At 47.8% G+C, this 25,571-nt stretch overlaps 1 protein-coding gene across 2 annotated transcripts in view; it reads left to right on the top strand.

Annotated features, from left to right (window-relative positions):
- PLXNA2 (plexin A2) overlaps positions 1 to 25,571 on the top strand; it is a 312,269-nt gene that overhangs the window by 26,104 nt on the left and 260,594 nt on the right. For both annotated transcript variants that reach the window (XM_045013587.1, XM_045013589.1), the window contains exons 2-3: positions 17,175 to 18,441; positions 21,174 to 21,356. In XM_045013587.1, coding sequence (XP_044869522.1) covers positions 17,263 to 18,441; positions 21,174 to 21,356 — 1,362 coding nt within the window. In that variant the 5' untranslated portion in view covers positions 17,175 to 17,262. The remainder of the gene's footprint in view (positions 1 to 17,174; positions 18,442 to 21,173; positions 21,357 to 25,571) is intronic.

The following is a 25,571-nucleotide window of genomic DNA, read 5'->3' as shown; positions in this document are numbered from 1 at the left end:
TTTGTGGGGAGACCCTCCATGGGCAGTGAAATAAGAAAATGAGGCATATGGAGTGTTTTTAGCAAGCTATTCGAAGAGTTAACTGCTGCCAGTCCATTCAATAAACAAACCTCCCTGATGCAGTCACTGCTGTATCTTCCTCGCCTTAGCGTAGGCACCACCATACTACTGCAACTTGGAAAATGCAGGTTTTGATAGCAGGTTTTGATAGGAGCTGTCTGGGTTCACAGCTAGCCCTGTGGGTGTTTCTCTGTGAAAACTGTAGTGTGTAAAGGTACAACTGGATTCCTCTCTTCAGAGTCGGGCTGGCAGAAGAAGCTTCAGGTGGGGACAGAGGCACATTGGCAGAGCTGTGTATGGGACTCAACCAGAGCTCCTCATCTCATTGTGCCTGGCTGTTATCTGCACTCAGTCCCTCCTCTTCATGAATGAAACAAAGACGCATGAACTGTTCTGGCAGCATGATAATTAACCATTCAGGGCCCAGCATGTGGGAGGTCGTCAGGCCTCTTCAGTTTAATTACTTATAAGTACTTTTATTTGTTGTTTCTTTTTCTTTTAACAATAAAAAAATGCCCAAACAAACAGCTGTAGGTGTCCTAGTAATTACCTTTATCTTGCAATATCATAATGATTTCAGATCATATCGTGCTGTGTAATTTTAGTTTGCATCGAATTCTGAAGTACGCCATTGGACTGACTGACTCCTAAACTGTGAAAACAATATCTAGATTTAAAAAAACAAACAAACAAACAAAAAACTTGAACTTGACATTTTCTTGAGGCTGATGATGATATTTGGGGAGACCAAATTTCAAGAGCATCCTGCAGTTAGTCTGGATGAAATGATTTAAGGCTTTGAGCACTGGAGTGGGACCTGGGCTCTGTTCACAGCACTGCCCCTGTGCTTTAGTTTTCTCATCTGTAAAATGGGGATAATGAGACCGACCTCCTTTGTAAAGTGCTTTGAGATCATTGATGAGAAGTGCTGTATTAGAGCTAGGCGTTATATGTTGTTGAATTACAGCCCTGCACTCAGACCACATGTTGTGTGGGTTACTAATATTCAGGGCCGGCTCCAGGCACCAGCCCAGCAAGCAGCTGCTTGGGGCGGCCAACGGTGAGGGGCAGCATGTCCTGGTCTTCAGCAGCAATTCGGCGGCGGGTCCCTCGCTTCCTCTCGGGGCAAAGGACCAGCCGCCGAATTGCCGCCGAAGACTGAAGCCGTTGCGGTAGAGCTGCAGATCGCGATCACAGCTTTTTTTTCTTTTTTTTTTGCTTTTTGCTGCTTGGGGCGGCAAAAACCCTGGAGCCGGCCCTGCTAGTATTGATCCACTGAAGGAAGCCCTGAACCATTTTCTGTCTGTCATGGGACACTTTCTACATGGGAATATCCTTTCCTCACACTCTGCAGAATTTTACCTTCACACGTCCCTGGAAAACTTAAGCATTTTGGCTCTGGAGAAGAAACCTTTGTCCAATGTATTGGGGCTTTCACTACCATTGGAGACTAGCTAAACACACTCATGCAGATGCGAAGTAACGTTTTCTGAGCGGTAGAGCAGATAGATACTGTGCTGTATAAGAGTGGAGCTCAACCTAACAATCGTGTGGAGTCTGCAAACCAGGATTCAATATTTTAAATTACTGCAGTTATACCTAAAGATGAGGGCAGAGCCACAAAGTTCAGATCTAGAATGGAAACTTCCCCAAGTCCAGGGGTGTAGAGGAGGGTCGGAGCTAGTTACAAAATTAAGATTTGGTGAAATTCTGATGCTTTAGAGATCAAGAATGAAATCCTGACCACATTGAAGTTGATAGCATAGGAGTTTTGCCATTGACTTTGATGGGACCAGGATGTCACTCCAGGTTTATTCTCTGAAAAGCTCCCAAAAATTCCAGTGCTGATCCGAGCTCTCTGAACTTCTTGACGGCTGTCTTGCAAGAATGGGCTTTTAGCTAAGTTTCTGGCCCCTGCTGTTCAGGTTCTGGATGGGAAACCTCTGGAGAAATGCTTAACTGAGCCTTTTGCAACCTCCTGGAAAAGTTTCCTCCCTTCCCCTCCCCCACCCCCAGATTAGGTTTGTGTGGCAGGTGGAGGTAGACAACAGCCCTTCCCTAATGGGCATATCTGCTCTGTAGATAGAAGGCAGAAAAGTTCTAATTGGGAGCAGTCAGGTTCCTAGACTTTGGGGGCAATATTTTCTGGAATGGCAACTGGTATTTATTTTTTGAATTAGGGTGTGTCTACTCTTGAAGCTGGAGGTACAAATTCCAGCTCGAGGAGTGATACCTGTAGTAGCTCTGATCAAGCAAGCGTAATAAGAGGAGTGTGCCCACAGCATTGCAAGCGGAAGAAGGGGCTAGCCTCCCCAGGTATGATCCCATCCAGGACACTAAGCATATTCACGCACTAAGCTAGTCCTGCAGTACACGCCACTCCAGCTCCACTGCTGTTTTTATCTTGATCAGAGCCAGTGTGCGTATGCTTCCTTGAGCTGGAATTTACACCTCCAGTTCCAAGTATAGACGTATCCTTAGAGTAGTGAGGAGAGGCCCCATTGTGCAAGGCACTGTACAAACAGAGTGAGGAAGTGTCCCTGCCCCCAAAGAACTTGCAATCTAAATACACAAGATGGATTAAAAAGCGAGAGGGGCAACAGATGCACAGAGATGGAGTGGCTTTCCCAAGGTTAAACAAAGGGTCAGTGGCAGAATCAGGTGCAGAATCCAGGTCTCCTGAATCCTAATCCAGTGCCCCATCTATTAGACCACACAGCCTTCCCTGATAGGCCTGTGAAGCCCTCCGATCAGGGCATCTGTTCTGTAAAGAGAGATGCACCCAGGCTACCACTTATTCCAGAATAGAGTATTTATTAAACAGATAAACTCTTTATCTGCCCCTCTTCCCAGTCATCCCCTCGGATTGCTGTATATTGAACTGGAATCAACACACACAAAAGAAGTCAGGATGGTAAAGGGATGAGACTGCTCCAAATTGATGGTCCTTGTATTTTAGTTTATACCATGTAGCTTGCATGGCCTGCCCTTTTGATGACCCTTTTTACCATAAAGGGAATACTGGGGAATTTCTGACATGCTGGTGACATATGGAGGAGGTCAGCAGGGTGAGCGAGCATAACTCCCTGCTTCTGGCCTCATGGTAATGAATCTTAGTATGATTGTACACAGCACGCAGGACAGAATCAGCCAGCGGACTAGGAAGTGCTCAGCAGAGGGTAACTGTAGCCAACCCTGCTCCCCAAACTCTTAAATTTCTGAAGAGGCTTAATAAGCCAGTAGGACAACTCCAGCCTCTCATGGCGTTAAGAGAAAAAGATAAACATGAGAAGGGTTTTAATTTTTTTGTTAAGCATCTCTCAAGACTCTGTGTGGTTCCCAAGCCTTGATAACAGCACATTGGGACAAACTGAGAAAAATGTATAGAGAAGTTAGGTGATGGAAACCTACCTCTGTACAGAGATAGAAGTTGGTCAGTATTTAAATTCTGTGCCTTACTTTTCCCAGCTGCTTGTCTTTGTGGACTTCTGTCCAGGTGAATGTGGCAGGAAGTTCAGGTCCTGTGTGCTGTATGGTGGTAGATACTTCTGCAGTCTACAACATCCTCTGTCTTCCCCTACAAGAGGGCAGAAGCATCAAGAGCCCTGCAGAAGTGCAGAGCTACCCTACTGACTCATCCAGGCACCCTGACCAGATGGATCTCATTCACTCTAGTTCATCAAAGATAACAAGGCTGAGCCTCTCTCCTCCTCTCTGAAGGGAGAGGAAGAAGATGTAACAGGCAGGTCTGAAAGGGGAAGTCCTGGGAATAGCTGGCATGGGAGGGAATGGGGGCCAACCTTATGTGCCTTGTTTTGAATTACAGCCTTGTTTTCAGGACTTCATGGTGCTAAGATAATGTGGGAGTTGAATAAAGGGTAACTGAAATTGATGAAAAGCCCCGCAAAGGGTTATCTTGTATTGGATGACAGGTCCAAAGAGATTCCCACAGCCAGTTGAGTTGCAGCTAAATGGATCTCTCCTCTGTCTGCCCCTCTTTCATCTGCTCAAGGTAATGACAGAGTAACTGCCAGGATTCATCCAGATTCATCAGATGAATGTGGTGCAGTGTCCCTTTGTGTTATGTGATGTCATTGTGAGACAGTGATGAGTCAAAAATGGAATGAGGCTTTCTATTTAACTTTCTTTCTGGAACAGAGGGACTTTGTTTTGACTTTCAGCCAGAAGCCAACAGGGATCAGAAAGACAGTTTGGAGCAATTGGCAAGGCTGTGAGGCCAGACACTTGCAAACCTGTTTGGGGTTGGATTACCAAGGGGCGTTTAGGGTCAGGATTAAGATGTATTGCAAGAGCTGGCCTGGAAAACTAGCCAGAGCAAACCTTCTTGTGAGGTGTTGGACACCTGCATGTATGGCTGCTGCTTCCTTCTGGTATTTCAGCAAAGCTGATCCCAGCCAGAAGGCAGAAATAGGGGAAATGTCGTCACATGCTTCACAAGAGTTCTGAGTTGGGTTCCAGAGAAGGAAGAAGGGTCAATAGCAGGGGGTTTGGGAGAGTCTCTCAGAGCAGGTTTTACGTCCCCAATATCCACCCCTTTCCTTGCCTGGGCAAAATGTTGTGCTTGGATTTGTGTGCTCCCAGGTCCCACATTCCCAAGGTGCTCGTAAGGAGAGCTGGATATCAGAGCGTGGACCTGCTACGGGGATCTGAGTGTAACTCTCCCTCCCTTGGCCTAAAGCTCAAAAGGTGGCAGGCCTGCTGTCTTTGGCTTTCCCCTGGCACGGTCATTTACACTAGTCACGGTGAAGTCCGTGCAAAATGCACTGGTGTAAATGGCGACACAAAGTGCAGGACAGCCGTGAATTGGACCCCATATAAGTGAGTGGGGAATCCCAGTTCAATGAATGTCAAACGCTACCAAATCACAATTCATAGTGTTTTGTCTCTGCAATGCCCAGGTGTAAATGACGATTCGAGGCAGTGCGAAATCCTACATGCCTTTCCAAATACACTGGCCATGGGGTCAGCCAGGGAGCTGGAGGGCTAAATGAAAGCTGAGCACAGCCAGTCTCTACAGGGGGGAAAAGGGGGATTCATGCATATATTAACCCTATATAGCTAACTGTACTCTTAAAAAAGATTCTGTCTTAATGAAGTGAACGCAGCTGCTGCACTGGCGACATCTAAATTGTTCCTTTGGTCCTGTCACTTTCTGCAGAAAATTCTCCTTTTATTTCTGTTTTAATTTTCCCCTTTTTATCGCGTGCATAAAATAACACTAATGACAATCGGCAGCGTCTGGGAGTGAGTGACAGCTGAAATAAGAAAAATGACTAATCGTGCCTCCTGCAGCCCTGTCACATGGAGATTAAATGAGCCCTTTTTTTTTTCTTCCCTCCTCAATGAGAATCATGGGCATTTGAATAATAATATTATAGTCTCCATTAGGATGACAGTGGGGGGAAAAAAATCAGCTCAGACCCATGATTATGCCTTCAATCTAATAATTATTTAAATACCAGATAACTCCTTTCAGTCTAAGTGAGGCCTTTCAGCTGCCTGGGTTTATACTGTGTCCCTGAATTTACTCTCCCTTTCACCTTGTATTGCCAAATGGATCCCAGATTGCTTTTAAGGTCACATTTTAGACTAAATTATACCCTGCTCACAGAAACAAAAAAGGCATCAAATAGTATTAAGGATCCGAGTTACACTCGCCCAAGCACGCCCGTTTTCCCCGTATGAGCATCCAACTCAGTGTTTTAGCTCTTCCAGCTGTGAATAGCTGCCCTCAGACCTCTCCACTGGCTCCTGATTGAACTGAAAATTGCCCTCCTTGGGTTTTGAAGCTCTCTGTGCCACAAATCTCTGCTGCACTCCACACAGGCCCCCTGTGTGTGCCCTCACACAATCTCCTCATCCCTGGTGCCGGATCCACTTTCTCTGATGTGTCAGGCCTCAGGGATAACCTCCTTGTACACCGGTGCTCTTTAAATCTCCCCTGAAAGAGCACCTCCTTCTCTTTAATATTTCTCTCTCTGGGTTAATATTCATGGTAGCTTTGCAAAAACCCATTGAGAATGTAGTTGTTGTGAAAGCACTTTGCAAAATAAGGCACAGCATAGACTTGGCCAGACCACAACAATTCTGGTTTACAAAAAACATTCACATTTGTTTTCGTTCCTGGTTGTAATGCAAACCAAACTTTTCAAAGGGTTCTATGAAACAAAATTGCTTTCCTCCCAACAAGGAACAAAAATACATTTCAAAACCATGAAACATTGTGCATCATGGAAATGTTATTTTCCAGCCTTGTTCTGCATAGTGCATTTTCTGATCAAAAAGGCTAGATTTTCATGTGCGCGCTTTCTCTCGCTATGTCCTTTTTCATCAAAATCGATGTGTTTGGGGGAAACACTTCAGCTTTGACAAAAAGACTTTTTTTCTTTTTTGACAAACATTTCATTAAAAAGTTTCTCACCAGCTCTCATACTTTGGCAATAAAGGGACGATTGGGAGGATGTGGTCCCCTTCCCTCTCTGATTGGTGGCTGTCAGGTATTAGACACCTTGAGCAGGGTTTTCCAAAGTAGCCTGAGGGTGCATCTCACTAGGGGAAAAGGTGTGTTCTCATCATGTGTTAGCCAACACAGGGTAACTAATTTGAGGTAACTCCTAGTGAAAACAAGACAGTTTGTAGTTTGAATATGAGTTAGCAGATAAAAGGAAACCCTAGGCTTCCTCCTACTCTTCACCGCAACCTCCTGGCACCTATGAGAATAACCAACCGCCTTCTCTTTTTGCTAGGATTTTACCAAGTGTGAGCTCTCACATACCCTTTTTTTCATAGGCTTGTCTATACTGAAAACAAACACAGCACCGTACTCCACTTCCCCGAGAGACAGTAACTGGGTTGGCAGGAGAATTCTCCTGTTAATCTAGCGCTGTCCATACCGGGGATTAGGTTGGTTTAACTGCATTGCTCAGATGTGGATTTTTCAAACGCCTGAGTGACGTAGTTGGACCAACCTAGTTTCCTAGTGTAGACAAGGCCTCGGGGACTTAGGCACACAACTCCCATTGCAGTCAATGGAATTTAGCTGCCAAACTCCCTCCTTGGACAATCACAGCCCTGGTTCCTTGGTTACTTGAACAATATTGATTTAGTACTCATTTGTTCCCTAGATAAATGTTTATCCTCCTCTGCGCTCCTTCTGAGAGAGTGAGGTTCACAAGAGCACACGTGGCTAGTAAGGTGGAAGGAGGTAACAGAGTTCCCTTAAGCAAGAATTTCTCATGCCCCTTTCCAATCCAGGGAAATTCTTTCTTTGCTTTCTAAATTTCCATTGGTTTGTGTTCTCTGCCATGGAAAACCCCTTTGCCTTGGTATGGGGTAGAGAGAAGTGCTTTTTGATTGAGCTGTGTTTAGTGTGGGGGTGGGGGGGGGAAGAGATCTAATTTGGCCTTTGAGACCATCATTTATGAGAAATCTTCTCTATACAGCAATGACCAGAGTTCCCTTCTGACATGCACTGTCCCAGCTAGTAACTCTGTTCTGGCTAGGGGGTATTGGGTTCTGAGCTGCCAAAATTCAGTGGTTCACTTAGTACATAGTGGGTACATAGGAGACAGGGGGGCAGTTCTTTCTTACACATTAAACTGAGCAAACTGGAGTTATTCAGCAGCCTGCCCTGGCTGTTGCTCAGTAGGATCCTTGTACCTGCACATCCGGAATCTGTGTAAACGTTTTCCTTTGTTCCTCCCCTGTGTCCAGTTTCCTGGTATTTCCTTCCGCCTAAAACAACAAGGCAGGACATTCCTAGCCTGCAACTCGGTTGCTAATTTCACACGCAGGCCGCTCGGTGTCTCTTTTCAGGCTGTGCTGTCATTTTATCCGAGAAGAAAGCTGCCCAGAAAGCGTGGCGCTCGCGATCAGGTCATCAGTGTTTACTGCAGGTTATCGGCAACTCTTGTATGCCTGAAGAGCAGTTAGCAGCGTGGAGAGCCTTCCTCAGAGCAGAGACTCGGGAGCCACTTGATTCTGCCCTTTTGAAATGTTCCCTAGCCAGAAAAGGGAGAGTTTTTAAAAAAAAAAAAAACATTTGCTTGGAAAATTAATGAGAGGAAATGTGCAAGTGAGGCTGATCTGAAAGGTTAGCTGGCAACTCTGGTTGCTGGCTCTGTTCTGTTTCCACTCTCTCATTCAAATTCAATGCAGAGTGACTCCTCTTCTGCCACAACCTTCCTTACAATATCGGGAGCCACAGCTTCACTTGGAGAGAGACCTCAGATCACCACAACCAGAGGTAAAAATTAAGAGACCACAAATACGAAGTGGGCATTTCAGGGAAGTATCACTTAGGGCAATTACAGGCTTCTAGTTCAGCTACCTCTGCCTTGTTTTATCGCTAACAATGAGATTAGAGATGGCTGTTCGGGGATTGAGTGGCTTATTTACCTTTCAAAAACACCTGTCTCTCTTCCCAAGGTTAGCAAGCTGAAAGAGAAGCCATCCGTTCGGTGACGCTCGCTTGTGAGTGGTACATTTTTGGGAGTGTTAGCAATTTAAATACCGAAAACAATATGAGTCAATCAAATCTTCATTTGCCTGCAAGTGAGAGGTGCTGAATTGGGGAACTCTGGAGAGTAAAGTCCAGTCTTTATTCATAGCACAGGCAATAGTAGTGCAAGCTCTCTTACTCTGAAGTGGGGGAAACCACATATGAGAGACAGAGGAATTCAGTCCGTGGTTTCTAAGGCCTTGCCTAATGATGGTTTCTCTTGCATTAGTGTAACTGTACCAGTGCAAAGCCCTGGTGTAGACGCCTTGCACTGTTATAAACGGTGGTTTACATGACTACACCTCACCCCATGCTGCCTTAGTGCAAGTTACAATTCACACCAATACAGCGTGCCTATACTAGGGGAACTGCACTGTTTTAACTGCATTTGTTGTAGTCTGACACTGATGCCAAACACCCAGAGTAGCAAAGACTTAACACTGCTGACTAATGGAACAGGCAGTTTTACCACAGACTGCGAAATGCACTCTTTCTCCTGAGGGTGATTCAATAAACCAAAGCCTGAAATGCTAAGCTGGAGACAAGAACATCTTGCACTGGGATAGTGTGATAAGATTGGCTGCTGCCATCGTCCTGTCCTCAGATTTGTAAAGGATGGAGAATTATGCACTTTGGGCCATTTCTCCAAACTGAGCTGCTGTTCCATTCCTAGCCACCTAGATTGCTACAGTAATGGGCAGTATCAAATCTCCTAAGATGTGCTTTGAATTAGCCAGTTAGACATTCACGTACACCATTTAGACAACTTGAAAATGTTTCATCTTTCCAAATCCCAGCTCTGGTTTGGAGGCAGCATTGGTCTAGTGTGTAAAGGAGCAAACTAAAGAGGTAGGACACCAGGGTTTTCTCTCCCTTTCTATCATTGATATGTGCAACTCTGGGCAAGTTATTCTCTGGACCTTTTTCTCCCTCTGTAAAATGGGATAAGGACACTTGTCCAACTTTGCAAAGGCCGAATAAAGGCCTAGGTGAAATGCAAAACATTCTGTGCTGGAGCCCTTAGAAGAGTTATTCCCAACCATTGCAAAGTGCACTTTAGGCTTTGCTACTAGTGCCCTCGGGCTCCCTCTTGCTACCTTGGTGATGTGCCTGTGTGCTGGATCTCAGTGCACCTGTTTCTGCCTTTTCTTCCCCGTGAGCGCTCTCTGCTCTATCCCACAGTAAGTCCTGGGCTGCTCCAAATGGCTCAAGCCTGCACTGCTGAATGGGAGGTGTTTAGACAATGGATGGTACAGCCAGACTCTTAGCCTGGTAAATTAACAGGGATGTTCAAAAAGAGGGTGAAACCCACTTTGGAATGTAGACCTTGCTGGCCAAGGCAGACCCATCCAACACAGCTGTGTGTGTCACAGTCCTTACCCATTAGCATTGGTTGGCACTTCACTTCCAGCATCACTTCATTGCCAGTTAGTACCTGGGTTATGTGCACTGAATTACAGTGCTCGTTTCAAAGAGTCATTTTGCTGGATCCCGCAGGCTGTTTGTTTTGGGAAAGGGACCTGCACCAAGACACCAAGGCAATGTGTAAAGGAATAATAGGGAGCTGGTTCTCCCAGCGGTCAAGTATAGATGTGATTCCCTCCCAAGATGTCTCCTGGTAGGTTATTTGCTTTATACAGTTAGATCTTCCTCCTGAAATTTGCCTGCTAGGTCCTTATGTGGCCCTCATTCCCATAGGATCTGAGAGCATCTCATAATTATTACCAGATGTTATCCTCATAACACTTCTGTGCAGTGGGGAAGTATCACCTCTGGTTTGCCGGTTGGGAACTGAGGCACAGAATAAGTGATTTGCCCAGGGTCACCCACGGAGTCTTTGTGAACACAGGTCTCCTGAGTCCCAGTGCAGTGCAGTGCCCTACCCAATAGACCTTCCTCCCCTGCCATCTGGTTCAGTTGTTTATTCCCTCGTGGATCTGGACAATACCTGAAGGGTTACAGCTCTCAGACACCTCTTCTTTTACACCCCAAATTACTTCCAGCCACCACAAACATGGTGTTCCTGTCTGCTGCTCTTGTGAAACAATTTGCATCAGAAATATGGGGTGATGACACTGAGGCTTTTGTGGAAGATTGTCTTAAAGCACTAAATCCTGCATTGTGCATTTGGCCCATTCTGCTGGTCCTTTTAGCCTGAGAGGTGGCTTAAAACATCAGGTTTGAAATATTTGGACTCCCTGGCACAACAGGTGCAATCGGATCCCAGCGCAGCTGACTCAGCTCTTCATCCTTCCATGGAAGCTACATTGATTTCCACGCAGTTTGCTGCACAGCCTTGTCTGCACTAGAATTTTTGGGGTTAAAATTTCCAGCTGTTCAGCTCTACCAATGCCACCACCAGCAGGACAGCTGCTGTAAGCCTCAGCAGCCAGAGTCCTAAGCACCATGCCAGCTAGACTTGCTCTGAGCATGGCAAGGTGACGCTGATGAAAAACCCAGCAGCTAATCTATGTCTTTGTCCCACCATCAGATAAGTATTTGCCTTTTGGAGAAGAGCTTAAAAACTATATTCTGTATGATTATTTAAAGAACATATGGTTCTTTTAATGAAAGGAGACTTTTTTCCCCTGGTATCATTGGCCAGAATTTCCCTCTCATCCTATATGCCAGTCCCGTTTTCTTCTGTTCCCAGGTAGAAGGGTAGCCTTGTGGCTAAGGCACTGGGATAGGACTCAGGAGATCTGGCTTCAATTCCTGACTGCCCCAGGCTCCCTGTGTGACCGTGGACAAGCCACATAATCTCTCTGGGGAAGATTTGCAAAAGGCAGTTAGCTGCAAGTCAAAGTCAGTGGGAGTTGGTGCTTTTGAAAAGCTCCCTCTTTGTACCTCATGTCACCATCTGTAAAATAGAAATGATGCTTCCTTTTTCCTACCTGGGACGTGTCTGTTTCGACTGCAAGCTCTTTGCAGGAGGGACTTGCAGTGGAGCCTCTACGAGCTACCTCGGCATGAATAATAGTACGAGGAGGTGTGGCATGTGGGTAGAACTTTTAGACCCTTAGACACAAAAGGCACTATAGAAGTATAAGGACTCATCTGGTCTCATTTTTAAGGATCTGTGTCCCACCCTTGGGCTCACGTGGCTGAGGAAGGGGGTGAACGGTCAGGATAGAGCAGAGAAAATAATTTAAGAGGGGGAGGGGGAGTAGAAAGGCTTTTTTTTAAAAAAAATCCCTCTGCTTCTCTGTGCGGTCCCGGAAGGGTGGAAGAAACGCCCTCCGGCGTAAGCCTGCATCACGCAGACAGCGCTTTCCCAAGGCAAGCCGCCTGTTTCCTAAGGAAATCCCAGCCTTACGGTTCCTAATTCCGCTTGACAGCTGACTGAGTGTGTGTGTTAGGGAAGTGGGGGAAGCGATGTCAGAATGGCTCCAGCCCCACCCCACTGTTGTCCCCCGGGCCCCAGACTAGACCCCATCAGCTTTGAAATGGTCTTGCTGGCAAGTGTCTGGAGGGAGGGAGTGTTGATGGGGTGTGGAATGATCTCTGCAGCTCAAGGTTGCATTTGTTCTCCTCAGAAATCAGCTGCTGCTGAAGGAGCGGGAGACGGATGAGGAGTTAGGGCTGCCCTTCAACAGCCTAAATGAGGGCGAGGGGAGATTAGGCTGCAGTGTCTCTCCCTTTTGGGGAGGCAAGCGCACGTGGTCTGTACAGCCAGCCTCCATTCCTTCTGCTGGAGTGACAGATGGACTTCGGAGGCCTCCTCACTCACTGTCTGACGCTCAGGGTACGCTTACGCTGCCAAAACAAAACCCCTGCGGCAGCGAGTCTGACCCTGAGTCAACTGACTCAGGCTCGTGCTATAGTGCTAAAAACAGCAGTGTAGATGTTCCTGGTCGGGCGTGAGCCCAGGGTCTGAGGACACCCCTCCCCGCTTACTGGGTTTCAGAGCTCGAGTGGGGATGTCTACACTGCTATTTTTAGCCCAGCAGCAACAGCCCTGCAAGCCCAGCTCCTTTGACCCTGGCTCTGAGACTTGCTGCGGCAAGGGGGTGGGTTTTTTTTGTTTTTGCAAGTAGACATACATACTCTGAGGTTTCCAAGTGCCTCTGGGCAGGTCTACACTAGGAGCTGGGGTGTGGACGGGGAGTGATTCCCAGTTCAAAGAGACATACTTGCACTAGCTTTGATCTAGCTAAAGTGCTGAAAATAGAGTGTAGCCCTGGCAGCATGACCAGCGGGAGGGGCTAGCTGCCCCATAGATGTACCCACCCTAGGCCCAAGGCACATATTTGGGGCAGCTAGCCTCTTCTCTTGCCACCACAGCTACGCTCTGTGTTTAGCACACTAGCTTGATCAGAGCTAGCATAGGTAGGTCTCCGGGAGCTGGGAATCAACCCGCCCCGCCCAACTCAAAAGGCAGCTTGAATATGGGACTTCTAGTTATTTTGGGCAATGTTACCCCCATCATCTCACTGCAGCCACACCACTGCACAAAGGGAAGGAGCGAGGGCTCTCGAGTTGCCCTTTCTTGCTGTAATGCCCTAGCAGTTAGCGTCTGACACCTTATCCCCTTCTCAGTCCCTCTTAGAACCTCCTCTGCTGGGATCACTCCTGTCTAGTGCTGGTTAGGGGGCTTCTGCTTTTCTGTACAGCTGTACTCACTCTATTGCTGCCTCAGTCTCCCAATCCGCACCCCCATTTGGCTGCTGCTTCCTGTCGGACACTCAAACTGTAAACTCTCCGGGCAGAGTTGTCGGTGGCTCTGCCTGCTGCACATGTGGACGTCGCCATGTTAGCTTTGCTCTGGCTAGCTCCAGCATCAGTAGCAGTGAAGCTACAGCACCGTGGACTTTGGCACAGGCTAGCTGTCGAAGAACCTCGGGTCTCAGTGGAGTTGGACAGGCTGGGCTGCGCCGCTGTTGTAACCCAGGCTAACTCGGGTACGTCCACACAAGCTGTAAGTGCACTTCCAGTTGCAGTGCAAACGTACCCTTTCTTACGTCTGTCCAGTGCCTTCACTGGCGGGGTATAGAGCCTTGACTAGGGTTTCTAGGCTCTATCATAATACAGTTAATTAGCACTAATGAGCCAGAAGTGCTGAGGTGCCAAGACAGGCTGTTGCCAGGGCCGGCTCCAGAGCCCAGCGGGGCAAGCACCCGCCTGGGGCGGCCCTTTCCTGGGGGGGCGGCAGGCTGGGCCGGCGGACCTGCCGCAGTCATGCCTGCGGGAGGTCCACCGGAGCCCCGGGACGACCGGACCTGCCGCAGGCATGACTGCGGAGGGGGCACTCGTCCCGCGGCTCCAGTGGACCTCCCGCAGGCATGACTGCGGACGGTTCGCTGGTCCCGCGGCTCGGCTGGACCTCCCGGAGGCATACCTGCGGCAGCTCCAGCAGAGCCGCCGGACCTGCGAACCGCCCTCAGCTGCGGGAGGTCCAGCCGAGCCGCGCGACCAGCGGACCCTCCGCAGTCATGCCCGCGGGAGGTCCGCTGCTCCCGCGGCTCGGGGGCGCCTCCCGGGCATGATTGCTTGGGGCGGCCAAATTTGTAGAGCCGCCCCTGGCTGTTGCCATAGCACTTTGGGCATGACCAAGAACCCTGGAAGCCTTGCATGAACTGCCCTGCTTAGCAGACTCAAGTAGTTTGGAAAATTAAGATAAACTTTAGAGAAGCATCCGAATTTCCAGCGGGGGCTCATCTGAATCCAATCCACATCGTGAATCTGGTGAGGCTAGTGTGTCACTAGGACATGCCATGTGGCATGCTACTGTTGATTCACCCTTCAGTTATCCATGCAGCCAAACACACCCTGTTCCGGCAGCAGCAACCCCACCACTGCTCCCTTCTCACAGCTACTCGTATGACAGCAGTAGCTGCACAGTAGAAACCTCTTTCCCTTGTCCACCGCCAATGAGAACTTTTGAGAGCAGAGGATAGGTGGAAGTCCTGAACGCTCTCTCCCAACCAGTGCTTTTTCAGGCAGGGGCTGAGCAGCTGATGACCAGCATTCAGATCAAAAGGAGACAAAGGGAGGAAAGTCAGTGTGGGGGGAGTTGCATGGTTCGTCTCAGCTCCTGTCCGTCAGAGCGAATCAGGCACTGCCCTGCTGACACTAAAGAGCCAAGACTGACCTCAATCAGGTTGAGTCTCAGCCCTAGGGGAATGCAAGGGGAGAAGAGCTCAGTGCAGCTAAGCACTTTGCTGCTGGGAGAATTCCAAGCTCTCATCTAGTATGATCATCTAGGTACAGAGAGGGGCTGGGAGCCAGGACTGCTAGGTTCTGTTCCTGGCTCTGCCACAGTCTGACTGTGTGGCCTTGGTCAAATCCCGTAACTTTTCTGTGCTTTAGGTTCCCTGCTGATAAACTGGGGATTGCAAACTTTTTCTTCACAATGGGTTGTGAAACTTAACAAGAGGTGCACAAGTGGGCTGGAGAAAGTTTTCAGTTTCCCATTTTGAGTGAATCTCTCAGGGTAGAAGGAAGGAGAGTGGGCCAAATTCAGAAGGATGAGAAGAGGCAGTTCATGCCATCTCTAGAAAGCAGGAGTGATGGGGGAGGAGAATTGGCTGAGATCCTAGATTGTCATGCCCCTTTTAGCAGCAGGTGAATATTTGCTTGTGCCAGCCCAGATTCTGGGCTTATGGCCCCTGCCTATCCCAGCAGCGGTAGCAAGCTTTGGCAAAGAGGCATGTGCCCTTCCTCGGTGCAGATGGTGACCAATCCCACTGATGCAAGGAAGGGTTGGTTCTCCATGCACTTTCCTTGCTCAGATACAGGTGGTTTGGGGAACTCTCACTTTCTAACAGCTTTGGTTGGCTGGTTTTGGAGGAAGGATGGAGATCATGGTGTCCTCTCTGCTTTAGAACTTCCCCATCTAGTTGCCCCAGGATGGAGTCCTGAGTTCACCTTTCCCCCATCCCTCTGGAGTCTCTCTCCCTTCCTCCCACTACCCCTCCTTCAGTTTACCCCTCAGCCAGTGGGGCAGGGCGAAACACCAATGCCTCTGCCTGAATACGGCTGTGATGAGGCAGCTTCAGGGTAGGTGGACAGATACCACCTTGCAAAGTGTCACCTCCTTCCCCAACTCTGCTTCCTCTGCCTCACTGAGTTGGTTTCACAGGTCCCGTTGATCACAAGTCCTGTTCATACTGGAGTTTCTCAAGTGCCTGCTTTAGGGCAGGGCTGATCTTGGAGCGTGGGTGCGTTTGTGGACTTTCAAGTAACCTCAGCAACTCAAAGTCTGATGTTCTACATGCACGGCTAGTAGCTCTGCAGGACTAGGTTCTTGGATAGCTGCAGGTGGCCATCCAAATACATGGGATCTTGCTGTGATCTGGCTCCTCTGGCTTGTCACCTGGATTTTGCCCATGAATCACAAGGTAGAGTAACTGCATTGGGAATGGGAAGGATTCTTGCATCATCTCTTGCCACTTGCATTTTATAAAGAAACAGAAAATCAAGCGTGGAAGCCTCCACGTTTTGTTGCTGCTTCCCAGAAAGTGCCCTGGAAATGAAGGGCTCTCCTGTCACCTGCCTCTTCCCTTGATCCCACTCCCATGTGAATACTCTTTCCAGCCAGCTCTTTTCCCTGAGGCCATGAGAATTTTTTGCGGGAAGGGAAATTTTAGAGACTATAAACTGCTTTCTCCAAATAGGCATCTTCCATGTAAGGTCCCTTGCTTTCTTTCATGTCTCACCCAAACAGATTTTGGCCAGAGCTCTTTGATTGGAGGCAGGCCTTCAGCTATGTGTCCATATAGATGAAAGAAGACCTTTGTCGTTCCATGGGATTCTGTATTTATGACCTCCACCCATAGTGTCCAGGGTACACATGCAGTTTATTATGTAGTGGTTGTTTTGGACAAGACCTTGCACTCCAAAGTCCTGTCTACTCTGCATAGGCTTTAAAGATCCCAGGATTAATTTCACAAGTGTAGGGAGTTTGTGCAAATCTCCTATGTCAATATTTGTTCACCCAGCTACGATACCCCTCCAGCCCAGAAGCTGGTGGCTGCGTTTCAGTGGTGGGTGAAGTAATCCTTGGAAAGGCTGCTTTGGGATCCTTCAGGCTCAAAGGCAGCAGTGTACATAGACCTCTGCAGCGGTGAGAGGCAGAGAGGAGGCACTGTTATAAGCATGGAAAGCTTTGTTTTATAAATGCAGGTTGTACTTGTCTGCATGAAACTTTAACCTTCATCGTTAATTACAATTGTACAGGATTTATAAGCAAAAAACCAATTCCTACCCCTCACCTACCGTCCTACACCTGGTAGGAAAAGTGCCTTCAGCCAAGATTTAGATTGATCGTTGGGTGCATGAACTGTGGAATCTTTGTCCCAGGGCTGAGGTTGATTATCTCCTCCTGCACTCAGTGAATGCATGGCCCCGAGCACATTATAAACAGTTAAACCACGTAACAAATTAATGCACAGCGGCAGAATTTAGTGGCAAAACATGGAGCCTGACCGGTTTTCCAATAAGTTAGGAACTCTGCTTAATGCTGGCTGGGCTTAGAGATGTCCTTGCTTCATTTCAAGGACTGTATAACTAAAAATTCTCTCTTGAATTGTATCTACAGGGCACTCTCTGGATTTAATCCTTTGCTTTGTGTGTATTTTTCCCCCCTCTCCAGAACCATGTGAAGAACCTCGCCAGGGCAAGGGACACATACAGGGAGCTTGGACGTTCACCCTCCCCTTTCTCTTCTCCCCTGCCCCAGGATGGATCAGAGGAAGAACTGGCCTCGGATGCTGGACTCCGAGGGCTGGTCAGCAGCTGTGGTTTTTCTCTTTTTGGTCTCACTTTCCCGGAACGCAGCCAGTACTGCCACCTTCCACTCAGAGAACCGCGACTGGACTTTCAACCACCTGACCGTCCACCAGAACACTGGGGCAGTCTACATTGGAGCCATCAACCGGGTTTACAAGCTCTCAGGCAACTTGACCATCCTGGTGGCTCACAAGACAGGCCCGGAGGAGGACAACAAGTCCTGCTACCCACCCCTCATTGTTCAGCCTTGCAGTGAGATCCTCACCCTCACCAACAACGTTAACAAGCTGTTGATCATTGACTACTCAGAGAACCGGCTGCTGGCCTGCGGGAGCCTCTACCAGGGCGTCTGCAAGCTGCTGCGGCTGGACGACCTCTTTATCCTGGTGGAGCCGTCCCACAAGAAGGAGCACTACCTCTCTAGCGTCAACAAGACAGGCACCATGTATGGGGTGATCGTGCGCTCCGACGGTGAGGACGGCAAGCTCTTCATCGGCACGGCAGTGGACGGCAAGCAGGATTACTTCCCCACTCTCTCTAGCCGCAAGCTGCCGCGGGACCCGGAGTCATCAGCCATGCTGGATTACGAGCTCCACAGCGACTTTGTCTCATCACTCATTAAGATCCCCTCGGACACACTGGCCCTGGTCTCACACTTTGACATCTTCTATATCTACGGGTTTGCCAGCAGCAATTTTGTCTACTTCCTGACGGTGCAACCGGAGACCCCCGAGGGAGTCTCCATCAACTCGGCCAACGACCTCTTCTACACGTCCCGCATCGTCCGCCTTTGTAAGAATGACCCCAAGTTCCACTCCTATGTCTCGCTGCCCTTTGGCTGCATCAAGGGGGATGTGGAGTACCGCCTCCTGCAAGCGGCTTATCTCTCTAAGCCAGGGGACGTGCTGGCCAATGCCCTCAACATCACACCCCAGGATGATGTTCTTTTTGCCATCTTCTCCAAAGGGCAGAAGCAGTATCACCAGCCTCCTGATGACTCGGCTCTTTGCGTTTTCCCCATCCGCACCATCAACACCCAGATCAAGGAGCGCCTGCAATCCTGTTACCAGGGGGAAGGCAACTTGGAGCTCAACTGGCTGCTGGGGAAGGATGTCCAGTGCACCAAAGCAGTAAGGATGATTGCAGTACATTGCCACTATTGCTCTGGAGAAATCTATCTCACTCCTAACACCATTTTTGTAGGGAAGAATGGTCTTGGGGTGGAGACGTTGGACTGGAATTTGGGAAACCTGGATTCAATTCCTGGCCCTGCCACAGACGCCCTGAGTAAGCTTAGGGAAGTTTGCTTGATCTTTCTATTCCTCAGTTTCCCCAAATACCAAACAGGGATAATAATCCTCCTTACTTCAGATTGTGAGAATTAAATCCTTAATGTTGTGAGATGATTAGGGTGCTAAGGGCCACAGAAGTAGCTAGGTAGACTGATTAAAAAGTCACAGCTTGTTAGAGGCAATCTGCTATTTCCAACACAAAGCCTCTCTCTCCCAGCCTGCAGCAGGAGAGTCTAGTGCAAACAAAACTAACCAGGTGAATGCAAATGGAAGTTGCACACTCTGTGCTTTTACTTTGCTAGTTCAGATCTTGATTTACATACCATACAGATTCCTTTTGAGCCACCTCAATCCCTGGAAACTCCTTTCACCATAACATATTCCGTTTGGCTTCCAACTCTCTGGTACCAAGAAAAAAATGTGAGCTAAATGAGGACAGAGAGGGAATTTTGGGGCGACAGGTGAGTGGCTAGTGCAGAGGATGGCCACGAGGCAGTGAGCTTTTCAGATCTAGCCTGCTGAAATTAATGCAGCCAATAGTGACTCAAAGGCATTTGGTAGCTATTCAGTGGCTCCTCTGGGAGATGAGTTGGTGAATTGCAATCCCAATCCTAGTTGGTAGATGTCCACATCGCAAGCTGCACTAATTAGCATTAATTCCGTATTGGGCAGGCTCAGCAAAGTGATCAATTAGCAATACTTAGCTATAATACAGAGTCTTTCATTTCATTGGTCTGAGTGTTTTATAAGCATCCTTATCCCCATTTTACAGAGGGGAAACTGAGGCAGAGTGAGGGGACACAGCAAGTCAGTGGCAGAGCTGGGAATAAAGGCTAGGGTTCTTGACTCCCAGTGCAGTTCTCTATCTGCTAGACCTGTGGTTTTCAAGCTGGGGATCTGAAAACTATGTCTAGGGGATTCACAAAAAGTTGTCATTACCATAGAACAGTGGTTTTCAACCTCTGGTCTGCAGGCCTCTGGATGTCCACAGATTATGTCTAAGATTTCCAAAGGAGAAATCTCCATTCAAAATTTTGTAGGGGTCCTCAAATGAAAAAAGGTTGAAAACACTGTGCTAGACCATGCTGTATCGAAAGGAGAACATAGGTACTAAACACCCCTTTAGATCAGATTGGGGCATTCAAAGGATGGGACGGGGTTGGCCAGGAGTATGGAAACACTGCATTGCCAGGGTCCATTCCATATTGGTGGGGGAGGGGGTTGATAAATACACTGTCCCTCTTAAGAACAGCTAGTCTGGCTGGCACCTTGCACCAGCATCATATTCACTCGGGGAATGTAACGAGGAGATCCGGAGTGTTAAATCTGTCATGAAGCTGGGCTGTTTGCACAGGAGGGAGGTGGCTGCTTCCCTAAAGAAATGAGTAGCTGAGAGGAGGAAATGGCAGCTTCCTTTCTAAGCTCAGAGGGCAGAGGTAGAGAGCAGACACCTGCACTTCCTGTGGCTGGTGTTTCTGAGCCCAGCCCGCCCACTGCAGGCTCATTGCCAGTGTAAGGCAATCGCTGGCCCCAGCCATGGGAATCTCTGCTGACCCGTCTGTGTGACACTGGGTCATTTCGGGAAGTGGGATGGGGGGAGGAGAGAACTGCGGCTTCCTTTTATGAATGGATTTGACCGACCAGTGCAGTGTGAGCAAGGCTGCTGGAGCACATCCCTGGGCCCGCGAGGTGGATTAGGGACATGTTCCCTGCATGGCCGTGTGAGTGAGGCTGGGTCAGTTTTCTTGCCTCGTCCTTGGCTCCCTAGGTCAGCCATGCTGTGGAAACTGCACGCTCAGTTCTTCTTGGGGTTTGAAATGGGGAGGAAGAAATGGCTTGTGCTGCTGTGCTGTGACCTCTCTGGTTAATGCAGAAGAAGCTTTGAATGATCTTCAGTGCAAGACTCTGGTCAATCGTCCTCCCCTGACGTAGGCCCTTGAAAAGGCAGCTGGTCTGATTTTTTTGTTCAGAGATGCTAAGCACCTGACAGCTCCCGTTTCTCGACTGGAAGCTGCAGGTGTTCAGGACCTCCAGAAATCCGCCCTAGACACTTTAGAGGGAGGTAAAATCAATGGAGGAGAGAGAGACAGCGTCAGCTTGGGACATGAATGCACCAGGACAGAATATGGGGGAGAGGGTTTGGATCTGAGAGGGGAGAGAATCAATAGAGCTAATGAAACCATTTCCCCTATGGTTTTCTGTTAGTGACATTGTGGGGATTCTCATCAGTCCTGTCCATGAAGGTTTTCCTGGCAGCTAGCATGTGGTGCACCCACCATGGCCTGTACCCATGCCAGCCACACAGCTGCTTGGCCTAGATTACAAAAATAAGGAGAGATGTTCCTTAGGTCGTGCTGGGGAGAGTGGCTGTGACCCTAGCTCCCAGGGAGATCAACCAGCTGTACGTGAGCAGGGGGTTGTTGTGAACAGCCAGCTATTGTGTGGGGAAGTTCGGTGTGCTCACCCCCTGGCTACAACTGTGCGTTCAGTTCTGCATAAGCCTGAGTGTTTGGATGAACACGTCACCTTCACCTCGAGCTCACCCTTGCCCAATACCTTGTCTTTTCCAGCCAGTCCCAATAGATGACAACTTTTGCGGGCTGGACATTAACCAGCCACTGGGAGGCTCCACACCAGTGGAGGGGGTGACCCTCTTCACCGCCAGCCGTGACCGGATGACCTCGGTCGCTTCGTACGTCTACAACGGCTACAGCGTGGTGTTCGTGGGGACCAAGAGTGGCAAGCTGAAGAAGGTAAGGTTGCTCCTATGACTCCAGAGAGCCTGGATCAGTGCCTCTCCCCTTTCCCCAGGAACACTGATCTGCCGGGCTGTTGCCACCTTTGTATTGCTCCTGAGATCTCTTTCTCAGCTGCCAGTTATGAGGTAGTATGAGATTAAGCCCGAGGCTTTGAGTTAGGGAGGTACTTGACGCAAGTGGTATATGAGGCAAACTCTCCTGCATCTGTACTGGTGATGGGCACCATTTAATGTAGTCTCCCTCAGAACCCAGAGACGCCAGGCATTGAAATGATACAGAGCTTAGTGGCAAGTCAAAGGTTAAGGCATGTGGAAACTGTCCTTTTGGGTCCTTGAAGAGACGTAAATTAGTCAGACAAGGCAAGATCTTCTCATTGCACCAAGGTTTTGGACTCAAAAATCCCTCTAAGGCAATACAAAGTGGAATGCAGCTGAAATCTTGTCAGGCACCTTGCTCTGATTCCTATTATCCATTCCATTCAACCATGGGTAATATTGGCCTCAGCAGTGCACTGGCTGTTGCATACTCTATTGTTGTTTGCAGTGTTGTTGTATCTGTGTTGGTACAAGGATATTAAAGAGACAAGGCAAGTGAGGTAATTGGACCAATTTATGTTGGAACGGGCCACCCAAATAGCCCAAAATTACCTACTTCATTAAAGGAAAAAGAAAAACCCTTCAACTGTACACCCCTAGTTATCACTTGCCACCCCACACTGGAACCCATATAGGGTATCATTAAGCAGTTACAATCCATACTCTTTGTTGACCACATCCTGAAAGAAATCTTTCCCAAACCCTCTCTTCTGGCTTTCAAACCACAGCTCAACCTTGCCAACTTCATCATCAGAAGCAAACTCCCCACAGACCAGAACCCACCAATTCAAAGCTGCACCAGTTCCTGCCCTAACAGATGCAAAACCTGCAGATATATCTCCATTCCTATGACGATCAATACCCCCCACAACACATTTTTCAAGATCCGTGGGTTCTACACATGCCTATCACAATCTGTGGTGAACTTCATCCAGTGCACTAAATACCCCAATAATAATTAAATGGGTGGAATGAGACAATCACTACGCTCTTGAATGAACTCACACAGGAAATGTCTAAAAGACAAAAACACTATCTCACCCACAGGCAAACACTTTTCACAAACCAATCGCTCCATATGTGACCTCTCAGTCCTCATCCTCAAAGGAAATCTGCACAACACCTTCAAAAGATAAGCCTGAGGGAGCTTAAATTCATAACTTTGTTAGATACTAAAAATCAAGGACTCAATAAAGATAGTGGGTTATTGCTCATTACAACAATCTATAACCCACTAACCCTCTTTTGTCCTACCACTGCAGAGGTGTTAACTGCCTGCTTCACCTTGAATGGTCTCTCTTTAGAACATGTGCACTCCTTACGCTGAACTATCTGTTCGACCTTATATTTAGCTCTGACACTCTGAGGATCTTTTTCTCAGACCTGAAGAACAGCCCTGTGGAACTCAAAAGCTCATCTCTTTCACCAACAGAAGATGGTCCAATAAAAGACATTACCTCACCCGCCTTGTCCAACAGGTATTGCTAAGTCAGCCCACTGTATGACTGTGGTCACTGAGGAGTGCGTGACTCACTCTAAGAATACAAAGGGCTCCCAGTACTAGTCCAGCAGTTACTTGTGCTGTCTGTTGGAATCCAGTCTGAGAGAGGATGTTTTTTAAATTGTATTCCTATGTGACACATGGCATGTCTGTGGGAAGGTGCTGCCTGAGTCAGCTTGGCTCTGAAGAAGCAGTTTAGCCTGAACCAAGAGAGGAACTGACTCAGGGTTGCTGTGAGGTAGAACTCAGCAAGTAGTAAATCAGCACAAATAATTTATTCAGTGGACCCAGACGCTTCTGTTCATGAATGACCTCTGGGCAGTGGAGGATAATCTTGAATTGATTCACAATGATTCTTGGTCAGTAGATTGTTCATAAGCCGCTCCTTCCAACTATCCAATGCCCAAAATTCAGACTGTCAGTATGGCACATGTAGCTCTCATGAAGGTGTTCCTGCTTCCTGGCTGGATGAATGTCACTAACTTTTAGATTCCAATTCTCAATGTGAAAGAGTCTGTGGGTGAATATGAAAAATTTTCTATTTCCGTGCAAGTTTCTGACAGCCAAGTAGCTTGCCAGAAGATTGCCAGAAAATGATTGCAACAAGGGCACAAGCACAGAAGCGAATTCAATTTTTGTTAGTGCCGATAATCACAGAGCATGTTTTTAGGTGTTCACCATGCTCTGCTGGAAGGCCTCCGGCCTAGAGCATTTCCTACTAATGCCCTTTGAGCTGCACCCATCGCAATCAAAGCTCCAGGGTTCCCGTTGACCCTCTCTGATAAGGGCAGGTGGGAAAGCTTTCCCGTGAAATGCGTTGTGAAAGGTCATAGGGGTTTATAGTATTGCTGTACTCCTAACACATAGGCCTAGTGGGCAAAACAAAGCGTGACGGTCAAGAGAGAGATCTGGATCTTTTGGCTGGTGTAAATCACCATACTGCCATCAATGGAGCCATGCTGATTTACACTTTGACCCAGAGGGATCTGAAACTTTTAACACAACAAGCACTGTTGAACAAATATACAATAAGGTCAGCGCTAGTAATGAGTCTCCCACTGACTTCATCCTTATTGATGGCCACCAGCCCGAGCCCTGGATTTAGTGTTACTCCCTTGTAGTGCTTGTATCCACCTGAGTCAGCACAAATCTCTCTTGGTGGGCTTGTACTCTGTCAGCAGATATTTACAGAAGCTGCCCCTAGTAGGAAGACTGTGTGGGTTAAGAACTCCCGGGGAGAGCTGAGTGAAATTTTTTGGCTGAAATTTTTCACCAAAAAATACAGATTTGGTTTGGCCAAAACATTTTGCGAATTCAGGTCAGATTTGCCAAATTGTTTTTGTTTTGAAACTTTTTGATTTCAGATTTTTTTTTTTAAAGTTTTTGATTCGAGGGCACTCCTCATTTCAAAATTTACGTTGGCTTATCAATTTTTTTAAGTTTCAAGAAGCCCAAAGATTAAATTTAACCCTCTGTTCAACCCCAAACTATGCTTTGTAATTATTATTTTCTTTTTTGGTATGGCTGAAAGACCAAAAAAATCAGTTACTCTCTCAGCTCTGCTCCTCCCGTGTCCCCTGCTTTGGTGGTGAAAAAATTGCAGATTTATGGGTCTTGCAGAGAGATGAATGGGTTAACTTGGTTGCCTTTGGGAAACTAAGCCTCAGGGCAAATTCATATTGCTTCTCTGTGCTGTAGCCTTGCCTCTCACCTCCCACCCTTCCCATAGACCTCTGGGTGATTGATCGGCTGTGCAAGATAAAATTCTTTCCTGTTTGCATCACAAAAGCAGGGCTAGTTGCCCAAGGCAAAGAAATACCCAGTCTTCCTTCTCCCTCAAAGGAGCAGGAGGCCTTGCTGTGGTAAACTTATGATTCTGTGATTGAACTGGCCTTTTTCCTCTTCTCAAACACTCCTTTTGAAGATCAGGTTGTAAAGCCCCGGCTAAGCCTGATACAATGCTGATAAAATGCATTAATCCAGTTCTTCCTGTTGAATGATGCCTGGATTGGTACCGGTGTTTTTGTTCAGGGCAGGTCTACACTTAAAATGCTGCAGTGGCGCAGCTATAGCACTTCAGTAAAGACTCCACTGCGCGGATAGGAGAGCTTCGCCCCTCGGCATACTTAGTCCACCTCCGTGAGAGAAAATAGCGATGTCTATGGGAGAAGCTCTCCTGAGGACCGAGCGCTGTCTATGCCGGGGTTAGGTCCGTAACACTGCATTGCTCAGGGATGTGGATTTTTCACATCCCTGAGTGACATAGTGATAGCGATGTAAATTGATAGTACAGACCTGGCCACAGATGTCAGTGCTTTAAAAACACAATGGAAAGTGACCTATGGATGTATAACAGGGATCTTTCTCCTTCTAACTCCTAGTCTGGTATTTTGTTGGCCCACAATCAGATGCCACTTCAGTCCTCTGCAGCACAATTGTTTTATCCCCTGATAGAGCAGGGCTAGTGAATATCACCACTCATTCAAATATATTAGAAGGTAAAATGTAAAATGTTCTGCTGTTACGTTGTTGTTTGTTTTTATTTATATTTCACTAGCCCTAGGAGTCCCAGTCATGGATCAAGGTCCCATGGAGCTAGGTGCTGTACAGATA

Source organism: Mauremys mutica, chromosome 4, assembly GCF_020497125.1.
Source record: "Mauremys mutica isolate MM-2020 ecotype Southern chromosome 4, ASM2049712v1, whole genome shotgun sequence".
Lineage (NCBI taxonomy): Eukaryota > Metazoa > Chordata > Testudines > Geoemydidae > Mauremys > Mauremys mutica.
This window is presented reverse-complemented; position numbering and strand designations above follow the sequence as displayed.